Source organism: Epinephelus lanceolatus, chromosome 7, assembly GCF_041903045.1.
Source record: "Epinephelus lanceolatus isolate andai-2023 chromosome 7, ASM4190304v1, whole genome shotgun sequence".
Classification (NCBI taxonomy): Eukaryota; Metazoa; Chordata; class Actinopteri; order Perciformes; family Serranidae; genus Epinephelus; species Epinephelus lanceolatus.
Genome location: NC_135740.1, coordinates 27,422,346 through 27,441,623, shown reverse-complemented (window position 1 = coordinate 27,441,623; position 19,278 = coordinate 27,422,346). Strand labels below are relative to the sequence as shown.

Here is a 19,278-nt window from a genome sequence, read left to right as displayed (position 1 = left end):
TGGGGGACTCACCTGATGATAACAGTGACGGGCTGATCTTTTGGTGGGTTTCCAAAGGTAATTAATGGTCTCACTGAGAGAAGAGAAGAACTCATCTCTTTGTGAAAGGACAGGTTCACTTTATTTAGGTCTGTCTTGACAATACAATACTCCCTTAACAATACGTACAACCCCAATTTCAAAAAAAGTTGACAGTGTATAAAATAAAAGCCTAAATAAAAACAGAATGCAATGATCTGTTAAACCTTTCGACCTATATTCAATTGAATGCAGCACAAAGACGAGACATTTAATGGTTGTCTTTGGTAAATATGCGCTCATTCTGAATTTGATGCCTACACACGTTCCAAAAAAAGTCTGTAGAGAGGCAAGAAAAGACTGAGGAAAGTTGTGGGATGCTCAAAAAACACCTGTTTTAAACACCCCACAGGTAAACAGGTTAACTGTTCACAGATTAAAGTATCATGATTGGGTATGAAAAGTGCTTCCTCAAATGGCTCATTTGTTCACAAGCAAGGTTCATCACTTCATGAAAAACTGTGCGGGAAAATAGCTTAACAGTTTAGAATCTTTCTCAAAGCACAACTGCAAGGACTGTAGGGATTTCACCATTTACAGTGTGAGTACCTGTGACCTTTGACCTCCTATGGCAGTAGTCCCCAACTGGTCCTGCCACAGCGTCAAGATTTCTCCTCAGTTATTAGTTCAAGGTCCACACATTTTAATACATTTAGTGTCATACTTGCTTTTGGCCATGTCGTTGAGCTAGTTTGCTGTCTCTGTTACATAGCCGTCCGTTACTCCTTCATTCTACAGCAGGGGATGGCACACGTTCCCGAGTCACTTGTGGTCCATTCAGAATGGACCCGCAACCCACCAGTTGGGAACCAGTGCCTTAGACAACACTGCATTAAAATCTGACAGGACTGTATGAGGGGTATTACTACATGGGCTCAGAAACACTTGGGAAAACCATTATCGATAAAGATCGATCGCTGCATCGTCAAAGGGAAGACATATATCAACATCCAGAGACACTGCAGACTTCTCTGGGCCGCAGCTCATTTGAGACGGACTGACACAAAATGGAAAAGTGTGCTGTGGTCTGAGGAGTTCACATTTCAAATTGTTTTTGGAAATCATGGACGTCTTGTTTTCAGGGCTAAAGAGGAAAAGGACCATCCAGATTGTTACCACTGCAAAGTTCAAAGCCAGCATCTGTGATGGTATGAGGGAGTGTTAGTGCCACTCTCACATCTGCGAGGGCTCCATAAATGCCAAATGGTACATACAAGTTTTGGAGCAACATACGCTGCCATAGATGTTTCAGACCATATTTGACATCAGAGTACAAATAGCTAGATGTTTATTATGTAAATAAATGGTTTTAAAACCCAACTGTTAATAGGTATGTTAGATTCTATGTATGCTTTTGTGTTGCCAAATAATTGCCAGAATATTGTAGCCAAGTACTGTAGCTCACACAAATCAATTAACATCAAACCAAGAAAAGTTCATATCTGCACAGAGAGAAAGTAAACTAACCAGTTCTACCTAGTCATATTATTTTCCTTTAAATGGTCCCTATAATTGTGACTGTGTCGGCTGCTTGTTCCAAACGTCATGAAAATACTCCGCTTGTAGATCAATTAATTTAGATATACTGAATTTTATATTTTACAAAACAGAAAAGGGGCAATAGTCTAGAAACACAAATATTTTTTCATAGTCTCTTTTCTTTTTTTAACACTCATCCAGACCTAAAAATTACTAAAAATCAAATTCTATACTTTTCCATACTGTGTAGAAACCCTATGTAAGTGAAATCTTAAAAAACAAAACCAAAAAACAAAACAAAAAAAAGATGTCCACAATTCAGCAACCTGAGTTTTAAAAAACATGTAGTGTTTTTTCCCCCAAACTTAGTCTTTTTAGCAGGAGAAACAGTTGGAAAACTGGATGGAGCAAGATTTTTTTTGTTCAGTTTAAATAAAAATATTTCTGTACATTATTTCACTAAAGGTATAAATAAGCCATGCTGATAGATATCTGATATTCCAGCTCACACATTCAAATCCTGTTAAATCAGACTTACTGATATAATTAAATCTAAACAGAGGAGCTTCTCAGAGCAGACAGTTTCAAATCAAATTGGCCTTTTTTTCCTGCTTTGATTCAGCCCTGTGATCCGCTGGGTAGAAACATATTTAACTACCATAAGCAACAACAACAAAAAACATTCAGGCAGAAAAATGGAGGTAATGTGTTTATAAGAGCATTCAGATCAAACAGGAGGTAATGCTCCATAATGCACACTGCAGTAGGGCTGTAACATCAGGCGTGCACCACTCCACAACTTGTTGATGGGAAAAAAGTTTCCTGAACAGCTTCCTGAAGCTACGAAGGCTAAAACTGTGAGAACGACGACAGACAGCAGAAATACTTCTGCTGTCTGGAGGGCTGTTTCCAAGATACCTGCACACCTTCGGCAACAGAGAAACCAGAGGGACGATAATATATGAGCAAATGTAAAGAGAAAGAAATACAAAATGTATTCCTACGCAGAATAATGCTGTTAGTTTGACCTTTCACACAAGAAACTGAAGTACCTTCTGGTCTGACGTTCTACTGTGAGACTTTGAGGTTTCCGCAGCTTCTCAGCCTCCTCCTGTAAACACAGAACCAGACATCACTGAGCTCCACATCTCTACAGATACAGTCACACAGCTGCTGTCTGACAGACTGTTAATCTGGGTGTTGTAGTGGCACACTCTAGTGGTCATTTGTAGAAGTACAGGATACTGAAACAAATCTACTCTCAGTTGGCTCACATGTGCGCGCTTGCGCGAGACTGTGAGACATGGGCACCGCGTTCATGTGTGTTCACATGCTTTTGCTGGTCTCACGCACAAGCACACACACATGAGAGAGGCAGTTAGAGCTACAGCCTACAATGAGGCTAAAAACAGAGTTCAAATGACGTTTTTCCAAACAACTTTTTACGTCGGGGCTTCAGGACACTTGGATCACTACAGATGAGCAGCATGGAGATATTTTGTGGACGTTTGAATCTGGGGCGCCATAAGCCTCCCTTAGGTGGAGTTGTAGGTGGAGAAATAAAATGTATTATTATTAGTTATTATTGTGTTGCTACCCCCTCTCCTCTGGGATCTCCGCAAGTGTTGTGAGGACTCTAAAACTTCACCTGAGTCTCCCTCGGCATATGGGTGAGTAGATAATGGCTGCATTTTCATTTTTGGGTGCACTATCCCTTTAAAGTTACAGTAAGGTGTGAGGTCTCCTGTAGGTTTAATCTTGAAGGCAAAGATTGGGTCAAAAAACGTTTCAGGTTACGGTTCTGTTAGGTTATCCAAAAAGTGATGAGACAACCCAGTTCTGTCTGTAATAAACCAAGTTGGCGATGGCAAATTCGTCAAACTAAAGGCTTCAAAATGGTATCTATAAACCAATGGGTGACGTCACACTGGCTACATCCACTTCTTTACAGTCTAAGGTCTATTTACAGGAGGGAGGTGTCATACATTTCTGAGATCTGTGGAGTCTGACATGCTGGTTTTCACTTCAGCTGATGAGGCCAGCAGCTTCATCTCCAGTGCAAAGGACAGAGGGGGACTGAGTGGTCCTTCCTTTCCTCCCATCAGGTCATTCTCAGTAGCACTGGAAAAAAACAGCAGACACACACTGTAGTGTGGGGCATACAGATGGCTCAGTGTATGTCATGATATTCATTCAAAGCAAGAGGATATTGTCTGTCAGGGTTACAGTGAGGCCTCATCCAGTCTGTCCTCCAACTGCTCTTTCAGCGCCCGGTTGGTCAGCCTGAGATCCTGGAGTACAGAAACGTGACCAGACAACAAAACACACTTCAACATCTCATAGCATGAAGACTTCATCTGACCGTGGTCAGCAGCTGAGTGAATACTGTTCTGTCTACCCTCTCTGAATGAGAACATCTTTACCTCTATGATGTTGGAGCACTCTTCTACTGTTTCCTTTGCGTATTTTAACTGCAAGTCTCTCTGTAACAAACACACACAAGAAAAAAAGTGATGTTTAAATAATAAAAGACAAAAAATTGTCAGGATATTCATGGTGACCTCCAAAAAGAAAGATCAATATTTATGACTTTTTGGTCTGTGGCTACTGACGTCTCTGTTCCTACCTGATGAATAACCTCATCCCTAACCTGCAGCCCTAACTCAGCCTCTGCCATTTCCCACTGAAGAAACACACAACATGACAAATCACAATGTATAGTGACTAACTGTATAATGAATGTAGAGAGAGAAAAATGGTTCTCCAAGTTGAATCCATGGTGTTACCTCGAGGGCTTGAAGTGCAGCCTTGGACTTTCTCAAGGTGATCTTGTCTCGGTCCCTCTCCTGCTGAAGGCTCTTGAGCTGAAAAAGTCAGAATGATATTTAAATATATGTTGAAATTTCTGTACCACTTCTTAGTGTAGTACATGACAGATTAAAGTTGCTGACTGAAAAGTAACAGACATACCTCTGCAGTTAGCTGCTTATTCTGTTCCTTCAAAGAGTTGGATTCCTTCTCCTGCAATAAACACAACATGAAGGGACACCTGGAGATATTTAAAAAGATAACCATCAGCCCATATGACTGGTTGAGTTTTAACTGTTCTAAGGAAATTTGACATGTGATTTACTTTACCAACTGTGACTGCAATGATGTTTAGATACACTCACTATGATATTGCTCTGTTTGACAAATAGGGGTAGTGTAGATGAATGTTGATAAGTCCCAGGACAAGTCTGATATGGTTGATAACATAGTTGGCTTTATGATGTCAGGATTACATATTCACATTTAAACAGACACCAGTACAGAATCCAGTGCCTAGAATTTGGTAATGGTACCCAATGGTACCTTTAGTAAGTAGTTTACTTTCTCTATAATGATGAAAATGTAATTTTTTGACAAGCTGCAGGGGTGAAGTATTGGACAAAAATCACAATTCTGCTCCTCTGCATTTTTCTAATCACGCATGGAGTGAATCTTCTCTTTTTGTCTGTGGGTCTACGTATATGTGTGCTCAACTAGCAGAAATGCTCGGCTTAACTAAAAACAATCTAAAAAGAAAACAGATCAGACACCAAAACTATCCTAGAGGATCAGTATTTTGGCTAGCTGGGAAGCTGACAGTGGCGGTGGATCTCCGTGCCCGGCTTCCAGACTTCAGGGCGCTCCTGCTACCTATCTGACACTGAATCCGGCGCCTCTGCAAAGCTCTGTTGCTGGCCTTGGAGCTACGTGGCTGGCTTCCAGGCTTAGGGGCGCTTCACAGCCCTTCCATCTCTTATCTAAACCCAGCATTCTCACTCAGATGCGGTCTCAAGTACCAAAAATTGGTACTGATGGATTTAAAGTGAATTTATACTCTGTGGTACCGACATAATTCGGTCAGTACCTTTAAAAGTACCAAGTTCTTTACCCAACCCTTGCTGACATTACTCTATGTTATGACTGAAATCAACAAACTTGCAATCAATGTTTTCCAGTGACATACATAATGAAAAATACAAAAATCTGAAACATACAATTTTGATGAGAAAGTCTGTCATTTCTTATCAAATGTTGCCTTAAAAGTAAAATCTCTGACATAAACTTAAGTGTTAATGCATGAGTTTACAAGTGAGATGCCACTGCAGTGAGGGCCTGCATACATATGTCTACTACCTGGATTGGACTACAGTACAAGACACAATTACAATTACACTAAAAATCATGAGGAAATCAAGGGTGACAATATAGAGGTTCGTGAAAGATTACAAAAATATTCAAATGTAAAGCTTTGCCTGTGAAGCAACCCTGAAATAGAGCTGAGCACTGCAATTTAAGACTAGATTTCATCAAGGATTCTGCTGTGTGTGTCTGATGTCATGATTTAGTGTGGTCTTAAAGACAGCATAACATTTTTACATGATAAGTCTAAATATCTTTAAAAAAAACACCAGTTATACACTGTAACACAGTTACACGTCTGGTTACCAATTCCTGAATCTTTTTTTCGAGGCATTTCTTTGCTTCCAGGTCATCAGCCAGGAGACCTCTGCAAGGCTCTGCTTCAACCTGCTGTGCTTCCCTGATGATCTTCTCCTGGCTGCAGACACACAAACAGGTTTTCCGACCACAGCCTGAAAGCACTGGTTCAAAGGCACTAAATGAAGCAGAAATCAGGGCAGGCACATACCAAAAACACTGAATAATTAAGTAAAAAAAAAAAATACATGCTTTAACATATTCTGTGTTAGAGGTAAGCCAACAGCATGCAGGAAGATCAAACAGATGACTGATACGCTTAAAGATGATTGCACTGTTAAGAGTGGTTATCAGATGGTTGAGGGGCCCTTCTGCTGATGAATATAGAGTATCATGTGTGACTACTTACTCTTTCATTTGTTTCCTGAGGATGGCATTGTCTGAACGCAGCATTGCCATTTCATCATCTGAGGCATCCAGCCATTGCCTCATCTTAGCATTCAGGTCCTTCTGCTGGTTTAGGCTGAAATTCAGCTCTGCTATTTCCTCACACATCTCCTTCAGTACCCTATACACACACAAACAGACACACAGACACACACACACACACACACACACACACCAGCGAATCATCAAATATGCTGCTAAGTAACTAAACCACAGATTTTTTGTTTTGTTTTTGAGGGTTCGTTTAGTGAACATCACTTACAGATTTTCCTCTGTGGCGTTCATTCTGCTGGCTTACTCCTCCCTGGTGCTTGTGTGTGACAAAAGGTCCAGCAAAAAACATACATAAGCAACACAGCTTTAATGATATATCTTTTCTCCAACCCTTTTTTCTTTAAAATGACACATTGTGACTGGGCCCACTGGATAGTATTGACAGTGTGAATCTCCAATATTACAAAAGGGTTACATCTGAATTAATTATTTTAGGCAGAAGTTTATATGTTGAGAAAAAAAAATTGTTGCATGAAGACAAAGGAGTAGAAGTGCTGCTGAGTCTTGGTAGTAGTCACACACAGGTGCTCTTGCACTTTATATGTTTTGATTGAGAGTATACTTTACTCATGCAATCAGCCCTTCACAAGATGAAATATTAATTCTGTTGCTTTGCATCTTTTCACTGTGCAGGAAAACCGTCTTTTAGCATAGCCTGTTTCTGGACATTTTTCAGCTTTATCGCCCAGTTTAAAAGTAATCAAAAAGTTATCAAATGAAATGACTACCATTTTGAAGTAATCAAAGATCAATATTTATTAAAGATACTTTTGGTAAGTAGCAGAAGAGCCATAACTTGCAAATGGTTGCAAGTTGATCCTCCAACATTGGCCCATGGCTGGGGATTATAAATGAAATATACTGTATGGTAAGACTTAATTTTATTCTAAGACTTGAGATGGAAAAATATACAAAATATTGGGAGAAATGGACCCTGCAATAGTCTGGCGACCTGTCCAGGGTGTACCCTGCCTCTCGACTAATGTCAGCTGGAATAGGCTCCAGCTCCCCGCTACCCTCAAGAGGCTAAGCGGTTACGAAAATGGATGGATGGATGGGAGAAATGGATTGTGTATGAATACTGCTGAGAAAAATGTGACACTGTATGCCAGGATGTAAGTGAAAAATGTATTGTCATTTGACCTTGTAACACCCATGATGACCTTATGTTCTTTTTTTTTCCTCATATAAAAAAAGTAATCAGATGTTAAAAGTTACACTACTTAAAGGAAATAACACATGTAGTAACAATAGTCACATTATTTTTAACAGGGTAATAGTAATCTGTAACCTATCACATTTTCCCAACACTGCTAGTATACTGTACAATAATTCTTACAACACTGTGTAAAGCAGAAATACTTGCAGGAAGACCATAATATCCATGTGACATTTTGAAAAAAATGACAGATTTGGGGATAATAATGACTGTATCACAGCATGTTAGTGGGGGGAAAGGTCACCTTGAGTATGTGTGAACATTATCTGCCCCTGCTGAAATACTTTCATCTTTTAAAGTCACCCAATCTGGCATGAATAACTCAACATTAGCCCATAAGCACAATTTCATTAGCAAGTTATAGTAACAAGGCTGTTTCAAATGTAACGTTAGCTAACATTAGCTCAACACAGCTAACATTGTCAACTTAACATTTAAAACAAGTGAAGTAACACGAGCTAATCTCATTATTAATTCGCTAACTGGCTAAAATACTAACATTTCACATAAGTTTAGAAGTGTAAAATATGCGTAAGTTACTGTAATTAAAAAAAAATAGGTCGTGTCATTTTTAACACCCTTCATTTACGTTTCCACAGACTTTGCTAGCTACTGTTACTGTTAGCTAACATGTAGCTAGCAAGACAAACGTTTCCCAAATTCCAAGTTAACCAAAAAAGCATTCTGCTTAAACTGCAAACAATTTATAGTGATATTCACTATAAAATGGACAACAAAAATGTCTTACCGGCGAGTAACTCCAAACCACTTTAACCTAAATTAAAGAAATTAATTGAAGTCCTACCTGCACAGGAAGGAGGCGTTGCCAGGTGCGCCCATACGCTTCGTAACAACCGAAGGAACACCAGCGGTTACCACAGCGTCATTTGACGTCAAACCCGGAAGAGCTACGTTTTATTAATTAATTAATTAATTTATTTATTTATTCACTCATTCATTTAAGGAAACAATCAGGTAAATAAATAAGGAGCACAAAGAGCAATATTTTTAGAGTTACCCTTCAATTTGTCCATGTATTTTAGTGACTTGAAGTTATTTATGAACACATTGAAAGAGGAAGTACATCCTTTCCACTCACAAGTATGAATGTAATATTTACCCAAAATAATCCCAAGATTAACATATCAGAAGTGTTTGCATCCAGGTTGTCCATAAAACAAACTGTACCAATGTAACTAAGTGATGATATATTTTCAGTTTTTAAATGGCAGCCAGTTGTGATGGACCTCTTTCTTATCCTAATCATCACAATCACTATTGTCCTACTTTTTATTGTTCAGTCAACATCACCAACTTCTAAACAGGGCAGGCAAGATGCAATCAGAGAAAACGGCATGGTGCTTTTTATCATACAGAGTGTTTTGTAGATTTGGTTGTATCTTTTTGTTGAAACAGAAATGTTAAATTTTATGGAAAAATCTTCAAGGGGTGACAACTTTACTGCTGAACTCTATAAATCATACATAAATATTAAACCCATGTCATACCAATCAGCTTTAAAATTGATTTCTATTAATGGTAATAACCCTGTTGTTCCATAAGTCAAGTCGAGTCAAGTCAAAATCACATTTAAAGAAGAATTAAACCTTCTTTTTTTACAGCTGATTATTATAATTGATCTATGAACTTAAACAACTACAAGTACAAAAGACAAAACAATCAAATTGAAAAAATGTTAAACGGACATGAACTTCCCTTGAAACAATTTATTCAAACACTGTCAAATGGCAAAACTGAACATCAAATGGTGCGACTCATATGAAACAGCACAAAAAAGAAAGAGGCAGACGTACTGTATATATTCAGCAAACAATTAACAATATTTACAAACAATATTTTTGGCTGTAATGTAAATTTAGTGTCGGTCAAATAAGAGCACCTGTCGAAACAAATGCTTGTAATGTTGCACTGTGTTTTAAGGCTCGGAGGATTAAAAAAAAAATACAAAAGCAAAAGTGCAAAAGAGAGGAGAAACAAAACGATTGTACTGAGGTAATAGATGTCCAGTTGGCATGTGAGACATGTTGGCTGTGTCCTCAATCTGTACTACAGACTAAACCAAAGCAGGGTTTGAGCATGTGTGTGTTCGACATACTCTAAACAGTCAAGTCAAACAGCTACAGCAGCACCTCAGGAAACAAAGAAATAGATATATATATATTTTTTTTTGTTGGAAAAACACTGTCAGTGTATTGTATCAAACATATTGTATAAAACAGCAATGTGTGGTGACTTCCTGTGTACTCGCTGCAAAAACAGGATGCTGTGAAGGTTATTTACAGTGTACACTGTGTACGGTTAGAGTGTAGTAGGGAGTGGGGACACAGCTGCTGCGTGAGTCAGTACACATCATGCTGTTACACTGTCGGTCTGTGTTCCCTGACTGACTGAAACGTGGACAATGTGATGTGAAATATGGGCAGAGACTGTTCACATGACGTCCATAAGTAGATTTAAAATGCTGTAGTCACTAAATGACTTCACATTAGGCTGCAAATGGAACACTGGATATCACACCATGTACAGTCTCTATCAGTTGTCTTCATACACACACGCTGAACCCTTCGCATTCTCATTGAGCGTGTTTACATGGACATGAATAACCCGTTTATGGTTGTGTTTTTAGCATATACATTTTATGTGTTTGCGCATGTACACACCACATCCTGTTTTCAGACACCCGAATATGCTACGTGGAGTTCTCCAAAAGAAATCAGGATGCTGTTGCATGTTAACACCTTATCCCAGTTATGAAGAGGCGCCGACTTCCTGCACAGGTGTCGCTTCAACCAAGTGGCATAACAGAAATACAGACAATGGTGGCATCCACTGAACCCCTGTCCTATACGATGTGGTAATATCTAGGGCTGCACAATATATACAAACAAATCATACTGCACTTATTTTGACACATATTGCGATTGTGATATAAGTCACGACATTAGTAGAAATGGCCATTTTGAATGAAATGTTCCCTGATGTCTGGAGTATGATTTGTAGTCCGAGGCATCTTTGTACCAACATGTTGCTTTATTTTTAATGGTAGTGACACATTTTACCTTTATCAAAAATTGCAGCTCCTAGGATTTGGATATTGCACTTGGTCATATTGCAATTTTGATAATATTTTCATTCACTGTGCAGCCCTAGTGATGATGGCTATGGGCTGGCACCAGTGTGGAGGACGGTGTTAAGCTGCTTTAAGGAGTAACATTAGGTGACTAGCTACTTTAAGTTAGTGTGTGGTTGAGACAGAGAAAAAGTGATGGTCAGTGCGGTTGGTAGGGGTGGGGGAAAGAAATCCATGCAGCATATATTTTGCATGGCGATATTCTATCAATACACGGAAACTTAGTGTTGATCTTTTATTATACACATTATTATCATTCATTTCATTTTTCCATGACCGCTTATCGTGTTAGAGGTCTTACGGGTGCTGGAGCCTATCCCAGCTGACACTGGGTGAGAGGCGGAGTACACCCTGGACAGGTCACCAGACTATCACCGGGCTGACACATAGAGACAGACAACCATTCACGCTCACATTCACACCTACGGACAATTTAGAGTCACCAATTAACCTGCATGTCTTTGGACTGTGGGAGGAAGCTGGAGTACCTGGAGAAAACCCACGCTGACACAGGGTGAACATGCAAACTCTCTCTCTCATGGAAGGGCTCCCCCACCCTGGGTTCGAACCAGGAACCCTCTTACTGTGAGGCAACAATGCTAATCAATGCACCACCATGCCGCCTATACGTATATATATATTTTTTTTTAAACAAATTTTGGTGCTAGAATAATAAAATCAATTGCTTTTTCGGGCTACAAGATGTTGCTGGTGTTTTTTTTTTTTTTTTTGAGGTCAGCATTGGTCTCAATCAGCGGCATCTAACAGGAAAAAACAAAGATGGAAGCACCGGAGAAATAAATCAGAAATGCGCCATTGGTGTTTAAATCAAACGTCTGGACTTAAATCACAATATATTGTATCGCAATACTCAGCACATCGCAATAATATCATATCGTGACCTAAGTATCGTGATAATATCGTATTGTGGGTCCCACCCGTAGCTTATAAGTAGTGAAGTGGTAAATTTACAATGTAGTATCAAACATTTCCAGTTGCTCTCATCTTCCATTGCCAGTTTGTTTTTGTTTTGTAAACGACCCAGTGCCCGCGCAAATATACTGCAATAATCAGCGTCCAGGTTATTATGATTCTTTACGTATATGGGGAATATGAATGACCCAAATTCTCTGTGCTCTTGTAAGCACCATACCCTGACTATGATTATAACTGGGATAAGCCTCATAAACGGCATATTTATGTCCATGTAAACGCACTCAGTGTCTCATTTGGTGCAACAAGTGCAGCAGTAGTTAACTCAGCTAGAGCTCAGGAGTGGATGCAGACAGGTGGAGAGCAAAAGCATGTCATGATGCTAGCAGCCAGTACACAACAGCAGATTCATAATCCTATGGACTATTCAGGAACAGTGCCAGCCAAATTTGTAAAACGTTCAGATTTAGGCAAAATAAACTCTACTAGAAATTCCCATTTAAGTAGTATACCCTAGAGGGCGACTACCCAGGAGTCTGGATCAGTAGCTGCGACTGCTTGTTTATGAAGACTTCAAATTATAATTTCTGTCAGGATCAATAAAATACATTCTCATTTCAGTGCTGTTTTACATAGATTTTCAGTGCTCAGTATTCCAGAAGAACTCTGCTAATTTCCGTGTTAATATCCTGAGGCCAGCCTCAATAAGCGTTACTTTAAGGTCGAGGTCTCTCAGAGTAGACTCATAATTTCTTTGTCTCAGCACAGGTGAAGGCTACAGAGAAGATACTGGTAAACATTTATACCCAGCGACACCTTAAACAACCACACACTTCTTCCCATCACAAGCTACCTCTTTGTGAACTGAGGCGATCTTCCCTGTTTCTGCTGCTCCTGATTACATTAATCATCACCACTAAAGCAAAGACACACAGTCTGTTAACATTCAGACTCTTAGCTGTTACCGGGTGGGCTCCAGCGACCCTGTGACCTGGAACGTTATCCCGTCTCCGGGCAGAGGTGATGAGATGAGCGGGCAGAGCCAGCAGATGTACCAGCGAATGCCCAGGGAGTGACGCAGATTACCCAGGAGCCCCAGGCTGTAGGGTCGGCGGGTCGAGTACCACTCCCTGGTGGTCTGTCCCCGAAACATCAGGAAGAGATGGAAGAAGAAGAAGGCGGAAACCAGCAGGAAGCCCACCACGCATGTGTCGGCGATGAAGGCGAAGGCAAAGGCACGTGCTGAGACCTGGCCTGGAGAGAGAAGGGACAGCAGGTTACATTTGTATGCGTAATAGATTTGGTTACATTTCTGGGATTCAGCTCAACACAAATAAGAGCATAAATACATCATCACGCTGCTATAAAAGTTAAAGAGAGAGAGCTGTGGGGAGAGTAAGTAAAATCAAAGACATAAAATATAAAGTTTGCCTCCACCATCTTCCACACTTTGGTTCTTAACATGTCGTCCACATGTATTTATTAATGCATCTTTCCCTGGAGACCACTGTGGGTGATTAATGGGACGTTCTAACCGGAGCTTTCTCTCTAGTGAGTTCTAGCAGATAAAAATAGAGCAGACAAGAAACTAATGAAGCAGGCAGCACACAACATCTATTGCATGTCTGTCCATTGCTCTTACTTAAATTCTAGAGATTATTTTCCCCTGAATTGAGGGTCTAAGGATAGAGTTGTATGCTGAGCAGCTGTGCAGAGGCAAAGTTGTGATCTGTGAAATAAGGCTTTACAATTATTATTCATTAATTTATGATGACTACTTTAATGGATTGCCCTCTCCAGGTTGGGAGAGAGTTACTGCCTCGAGTTCTCAGGGTCTTGTTCACAAATGAGGGTAGAATAGAGCGTGAGATGGACAGGCGGTTTGGTGCAGCCTCTGCAGTGATGCAAGACATGTGTCGGAAGGCAAAGCTTTAGATTTACTGGTCCATCTCCGTCCCAACCCTCACCTATGGTCATGAGCTCTGGGTAGTGACCAAAAGAATGAGATCGCAAATATAAGCTGCCAAAATGAGTTTCCTCCATCGAGTGGCTGGGCGGAGCAAGGAGCTCGCACATCCGGAGGGAGCTCGGAGTAGAGCCGCTGCTCCTTCATGTCGAAAGGGGTCAGTTGAGGTGGTTCGGGCATCTGATCAGGATGCCTCCTGGGCGCCTCCGGTTAGAGGTGTTCCAGGCACGTCCCACTGGTAGGAGGCCCTGAGGCAGACCCAGAACACGCTGGAGGGATTACATATCTCATCTGGCCTGGGAACGCCTTGGGGTCCCCCAGGAGGAGCTGGAAAGCATTGCTGGGGAGAGGGACGTCTGGGGTGCTTTGCTTGGCCTGCTGCCCCTGAGACCAGGCCTCTGATAAGTGGGTGAAAATGGATGGATGTCTATAAAATATGGAAAATGCCCATCACAGTTTCCCAGAGCCAAAAATGACTTCTTCAACCAGGAATGCTTTCCAAAGTCATTTCAGCTGCTTGTGTCTGCAATCACATTCTTTCCGTCACTACCCAGAGCTCATTATCTTAATAGGCAAAACAACTAATTAATTAATCAAGAAAAGAATCATCAGATTAAGTGTTAATAACAAGAATCATTAGTTGTGGCCCTTTTTGACCAGGAAACCAGAAAAAGATTTTCTGCATTTGATAAGTTTATAATCACTTTTCTTTCCTCCAACATACCTTGTTTCTATGTAGGAGCACACTCTGCTTTAAAAGCGAAGTCAGTGTGGGAAAATATATAGATTACATTCTGCCTATCACAGCATGAGTAACGCTGGTACAGATTTAGTAACCACAACTATGGCACAAACCAGATCCTACCTGAAACCAGCATGATCCAGGGTATGAGCAGCAGCAGGACGCTGTGCATGGTCACACCTTCCTTCAGTATGACGATGAAGACCTCTGCATTCATCAGAGTGGCGTACAGCAGCCCCGACCACATAAATAACAAGCAGCTCAGGAAGTAGCGGTAGTTACGGAAGCCCACGCACTGGCCAAAAAAGACGCAGTGGTGATCCCGCCGCAGCACACACACTTTGCAGTCGTAGCAGTGGGAGCAGCGAGGAGGGGTGTGTGTCTCGCATGTATAGCAAAACCTGTGTGGAAAGATAAGAGGGGAAATACTGTTATCTATAGCCGGAGATGCTCCCAAACATTTTATGGATGAAACTGGCTTGTTTCTTTAATCTCACTGAAACATGAAGACTGTGACCATCAGTTGGGGCACACACCAATGGATCCAACAAAGTCTGTTCTGGGAACAAGTAAATCTGACTTAACAGATCTGAAAAAGCAGAGGACCAAGTGTCTTTGCTGTGTTCATAATTGGTGACTGTCCAACTGTTGGGGTTACACAATCTCTTTTCTCTTCTATTAAACATAGAAAAAAAGGGTCTGTAACTAAGGATTATGATCGTTCACAATTAATCTGTTGATTATACTCTACAACAGTGGTTTTCAAATGTTTTGGGCTAGTCAAAATCTCAAGGCACAAATGTATTTATACCTCTGCACAAAAGCTTCTATAGCATGTTATCACTCTTATCACAACATAAGACAATAAAAATAAGATAAAATAAGACAGGTAGCTTTCGTGATACTGTCTACTGTGAGTTCTTTGTGCTCTTTTCTTTCAGTGACAGGTCGTCTTCGCTGCTGCTTTGTTGTAATTTGCCCTGTACAATAAAGCGATCCATTGTCTCACTCAAAGTTTTCTCCTTTTAAATGTCATCATCCCTCACACTGGCTGCCAATCAAGGCTTTAGATGTGTCACACACTTATAATTCCCACATGCAAACGGTGACAAATAGGTTCCCGTGGAGTTTTGTTTTGTAATCAAATTAAATTAAATTACATTTTTTAGCTAGAGTTTGCCTCTTTATCAGGAAATGGATGCACACAACATACTGATACAGTCAATTAAACAATCATCATAACTTTTTTATGGTTTAACATTGCAATAATAATGTGTAGTTATCACAAAATTCCACGGCACACCATTTGAGGACCACTGACCTACAATATATTAGCAAAAACTGTGAGAAAAGCCTGTTAAAAAAAAGGCAAGAGCCTAAAGTGACTCCTTCAAATGTCTTGTTCTGTCCAACCAACATTTACAAACCCAAAATATTACATTTACTACAATATAGGGTCAAGGAAAGCATCAAATCCTACATTTGAAACCTGGAAATGTCACATTACTGCTTGAAAAATTACTAAAATGATTACCAAAATAGTGTTTGATTCATCTCTGTTGATCCAATATTTGATTCACTGATTAGTCGTTGCAGCTCTGAAGACCACTATTGTCTAAAATATTATTTTAAGCTGTAGTACAACACGTTAAATTAGCTGGAAATAAGTGGCCTGGCACAAACTATATAAAACAGACCAGAAGAACAAGGATGTTCACACACAAGCCATATACTGTACTGTATATCCACACACCAAACCAAACCCACACTATAATATAAATTATATTTCCTAATCTACAATAACGCCTCCTGCCTCACCTCCAGCCCTGACCCATGCCCTCTCCCCCCAGGAACACCCCCTTGATGCTGGGGTTAGTCCTGAGGAACAGCAGGGAGTTCCAGCAGATGTTCCCCAGCATGAAGTACTGGGCCAGCAGGTGGACCGCCTTCCACCAGCTGGACCACACCGTCTTCTTCTGGTCCGCCTCCAGCGGAGCCTCGACCAGCACCAAGTAGCTCACCTCGCCGGTGATGGAGAAGACCAGGAAGGTGTTGAGGACCACGGGGAGGTGGCGACACACCCTGTCGACTTTAAAAAACACTTTGCTCGCAAAACTCGTCATGTTTCCTGTCCGTCCACTTCGTCTCCGTGATGTGACAGCTGAGAGGGCGAGGACCGATTTAACAGACGCACTGTGGGAACCGCTGGTTAGCTTAGTTAGCTAAATATAACTCTGTTAGCTCTTTGCCCGAGCTTAAATAAACCGCATCATATCTACTACACTTTATATAACTTCCGGATAAATTATTGTCATGTCAGAGCTGAAATAAGACGCCTTCACTCTCCCTTAACCCTCTCTTTACCACGATGTCTGCTACTGGACAGAATCAGGTTTCTGCTACCAGGTGTTACATGAAAATACAGCCGGAGTGCAACAACACACTGGTTCCGCTTGTAACTTATAATACGAGTGTGAGCCACTTTAAAAATATAAATCAAAAATAAACTTAGATTTTATTGTGGGTTTGTGTTACATATTATTATTGAGTCTTCTTTTTCATATTTGTGCCGAAAAAAGGTTGGTCCAAACTCACTTCTCTCTTTCTGTCCCCTGTATTGGTCCAAAAAAATGATAAAATATTTGTATTCCGTCTTTTTATTTGTACAAATTTGTGCCTACAAAAGGTTGGTGCAGACATGTCCCCTGAAAAAATGTAATTTCTGACATGTTCCCGTTCCCTGTATTGGTGCCAAGAATAATTAAATATTAGTATTAAGTCTTATATTTTATTTCATTTTATCTTTACATATTTTGCTGAAAAAGATTGGTCCAAACACACCTCATATACACTTCTCATTTTTGGCCTGTTCCTATATTGGTCCCAGAATAATTAAATATTAGTATTAAGTCTTTTTATTTTATTCGCCTTAACATTTTGTGCCTAAAAAAGTTGTTGCAAACACATCCCCTGAAAACATCATTTCTGGCTTGTTCCTGTTCCCTGTGCTGGTCCCAAGAATAATTAAATATTAGTATTAAGCCTTTTTATTTTATTTTATAGCTTGTTTCCATCTGTCTTGTTTCTATTTTATTTTATTTTAATACATATTTGTGCTGAAAAAAGGTTGGTCCAAACATACCTCCCGAAAACTTCTAATTTCTGTCATGTTTCTGTTCCATGTATTGGTGCCAAGAATAATTAAATATTAGTATCAAGTTATTTTATTTATTTATTTATTTATTACATATTTGTGCTTAAAAAGGTTGGTGCAAACATATTCCCTGAAAACATGCAATGATTGGCATGCTCCTGTTCCCTGTATTGGTGCCAACAATAATTAAAAATTACAATTAAGTCTTTTTTTATTTTTATTTTTTTTAATTAATTCTAGAGCACATCCTCAGCTGCTGTTCGAAAGCCCTGGGTGAAGGGCGCTACCGCTGGTGCCATGACCAAGTCCTGAAGGCCATAGTGGATACCATCTGCAGTGGTATCAGCCACTGCAAGTGCTTCCGCCCAGTGAAAAACACCATCACTTCCGCCAGAGTTGGGAAGAAGCCTACAGCAGCTGCCCGGACCACCTCCTCTGGCCTGTTAGCAATGGCACAAGACTGGGGGGTGAAAGTTGATCTGGGGAGGCAGCTGAAGTTCCCAGAAACTGTCACCATAACATCGCTAAGGCCAGACATAGTGCTGATCTCTGAGGCCTCTGAGCAGGTCATCCTCTTGGAACTCATTGTGCCTTGGGAGGACTGCATTGAGGAGGCCAGTGAGAGGAAGAGGGCCAAGTACACCGAGCTGGTGGAGGAATGCCGAAGCAATGGGTGGCGAGCAAGGTGTGAGTCCATCGAGGTGGGATGCAGAGGGTTCATAGGCCAGTCCCTCTAGGGTCTACAAGATGCTGGGCATCACAGGAGCCAGTAGGAGCCATCAAGTTGGCCACTGAGGCAGCAGAGGTGGCATCGAGGTGGCTGTGGATCAGGAGAGGAGAGCCATGAGTGGGGTAGAGCTACCTGGACACAAGTCGGGGCTTGATCAAACCCGGCTGGGTCGTATGGGAGAGGGTGTCTGATTGTTGAAAGACCCGAAAAACCCAGTGACCCCGGGTTACATCACTGAAGATGTGTCCAGGAGCACCAAGTTGGTGTATTTTAAAGATTTATATTTTTTACACTTTGTGCCTAAAGAAATGGTTCAAACATATCCCCTGAAAACATAACATAACACATAATTTCTGGCATGTTTCTGTCCCCGGTTTTGGTGGCAAGAATAATTAAATAATTTTTTTAATATGTGAGTTGTCTGTCTAAACTAATTTCTCATGTGAAGGTGAATACAATTTTCTAACTGGCAGAGGTGTCCACTTCAGGTCCTTCATATCCCCTTCAACTGTCCATCTCCCACAACACTGCCCACACCTAATTATTACCAACACTTACATGAAAATATGATTCATCAGTATGTGTAGTTGAAGAGTAGCTTGCTAAGATGGATGCATATGATTAAAACAGGATACATGTTTCATTATAAAAATGTGTTCACGCTTAATAGCATAGAGGCCTTAATAGAGCGCTCAGATGTGTGTGTAAAGTGCATATCTATGTTTTGTGTGTTTTATCCTGAGGTGACAGTTTGCTGCTACACATCTCTGAATATCAGAAATTGAATAGAACTTCGTTTTCAATATATTGCATAAAAGTAGCATATTAAAGGCACTCAGACCCATATGTAAGTGGATG

At 40.5% G+C, this 19,278-nt stretch overlaps 2 protein-coding genes across 4 annotated transcripts; both read right to left on the bottom strand.

The window, feature by feature from the left end:
• Positions 1-2,253: 2,253 nt before the first annotated feature.
• On the bottom strand, positions 2,254-8,591 carry LOC117260638 (uncharacterized). 3 transcript variants are annotated; one of them, XM_033632639.2, is made up of 12 exons: positions 8,550-8,591; positions 6,734-6,781; positions 6,434-6,592; positions 6,034-6,202; positions 4,528-4,578; positions 4,344-4,421; positions 4,184-4,240; positions 3,981-4,040; positions 3,784-3,848; positions 3,543-3,678; positions 2,610-2,668; positions 2,254-2,483 (listed from the first exon to the last, which is right to left on the bottom strand). In XM_033632639.2, the coding sequence occupies exons 2-12, from the start codon at positions 6,754-6,756 to the stop codon at positions 2,285-2,287; spliced, it is 1,056 nt and encodes a 351-aa protein (XP_033488530.1). In that variant the 5' UTR covers positions 6,757-6,781; positions 8,550-8,591; the 3' UTR covers positions 2,254-2,284. The 3 variants fall into 3 exon arrangements, with proteins under 3 accessions (XP_033488530.1, XP_033488558.1, XP_033488549.1); XM_033632667.2 differs by having other exon boundaries at positions 6,034-6,145; XM_033632658.2 differs by lacking the exon at positions 4,184-4,240.
• An 865-nt stretch (positions 8,592-9,456) lies between these two features.
• On the bottom strand, positions 9,457-16,951 carry zdhhc24 (zDHHC palmitoyltransferase 24). Its single transcript, XM_033618514.2, has 3 exons — positions 16,355-16,951; positions 14,660-14,937; positions 9,457-13,082 (listed from the first exon to the last, which is right to left on the bottom strand). Exons 1-3 carry the CDS (start codon positions 16,657-16,659, stop codon positions 12,790-12,792), a joined length of 876 nt encoding a protein of 291 aa, XP_033474405.1. The 5' UTR covers positions 16,660-16,951; the 3' UTR covers positions 9,457-12,789.
• Between the last annotated feature and the right edge of the window lie 2,327 nt (positions 16,952-19,278).

Coding starts and splice junctions, on each gene's coding strand:
- zdhhc24 (XM_033618514.2), bottom strand. CDS start 16,659: ATGACGAGTTTTGCGAGCAAAGTGTTTTTTAAAGTCGACAGGGTGTGT. Junction 14,938..16,354: donor GGCATGGGTCAGGGCTGGAG/GTGAGGCAGGAG, acceptor CTTTCCACACAG/GTTTTGCTATACATGCGAGA. Junction 13,083..14,659: donor CTGGATCATGCTGGTTTCAG/GTAGGATCTGGT, acceptor TTCTCTCTCCAG/GCCAGGTCTCAGCACGTGCC.
- LOC117260638 (XM_033632639.2), bottom strand. CDS start 6,756: ATGAACGCCACAGAGGAAAATCT. Junction 4,041..4,183: donor GGGATGAGGTTATTCATCAG/GTAGGAACAGAG, acceptor TGTTTGTTACAG/AGAGACTTGCAGTTAAAATA. Junction 3,849..3,980: donor AGTGCTCCAACATCATAGAG/GTAAAGATGTTC, acceptor TCTGTACTCCAG/GATCTCAGGCTGACCAACCG.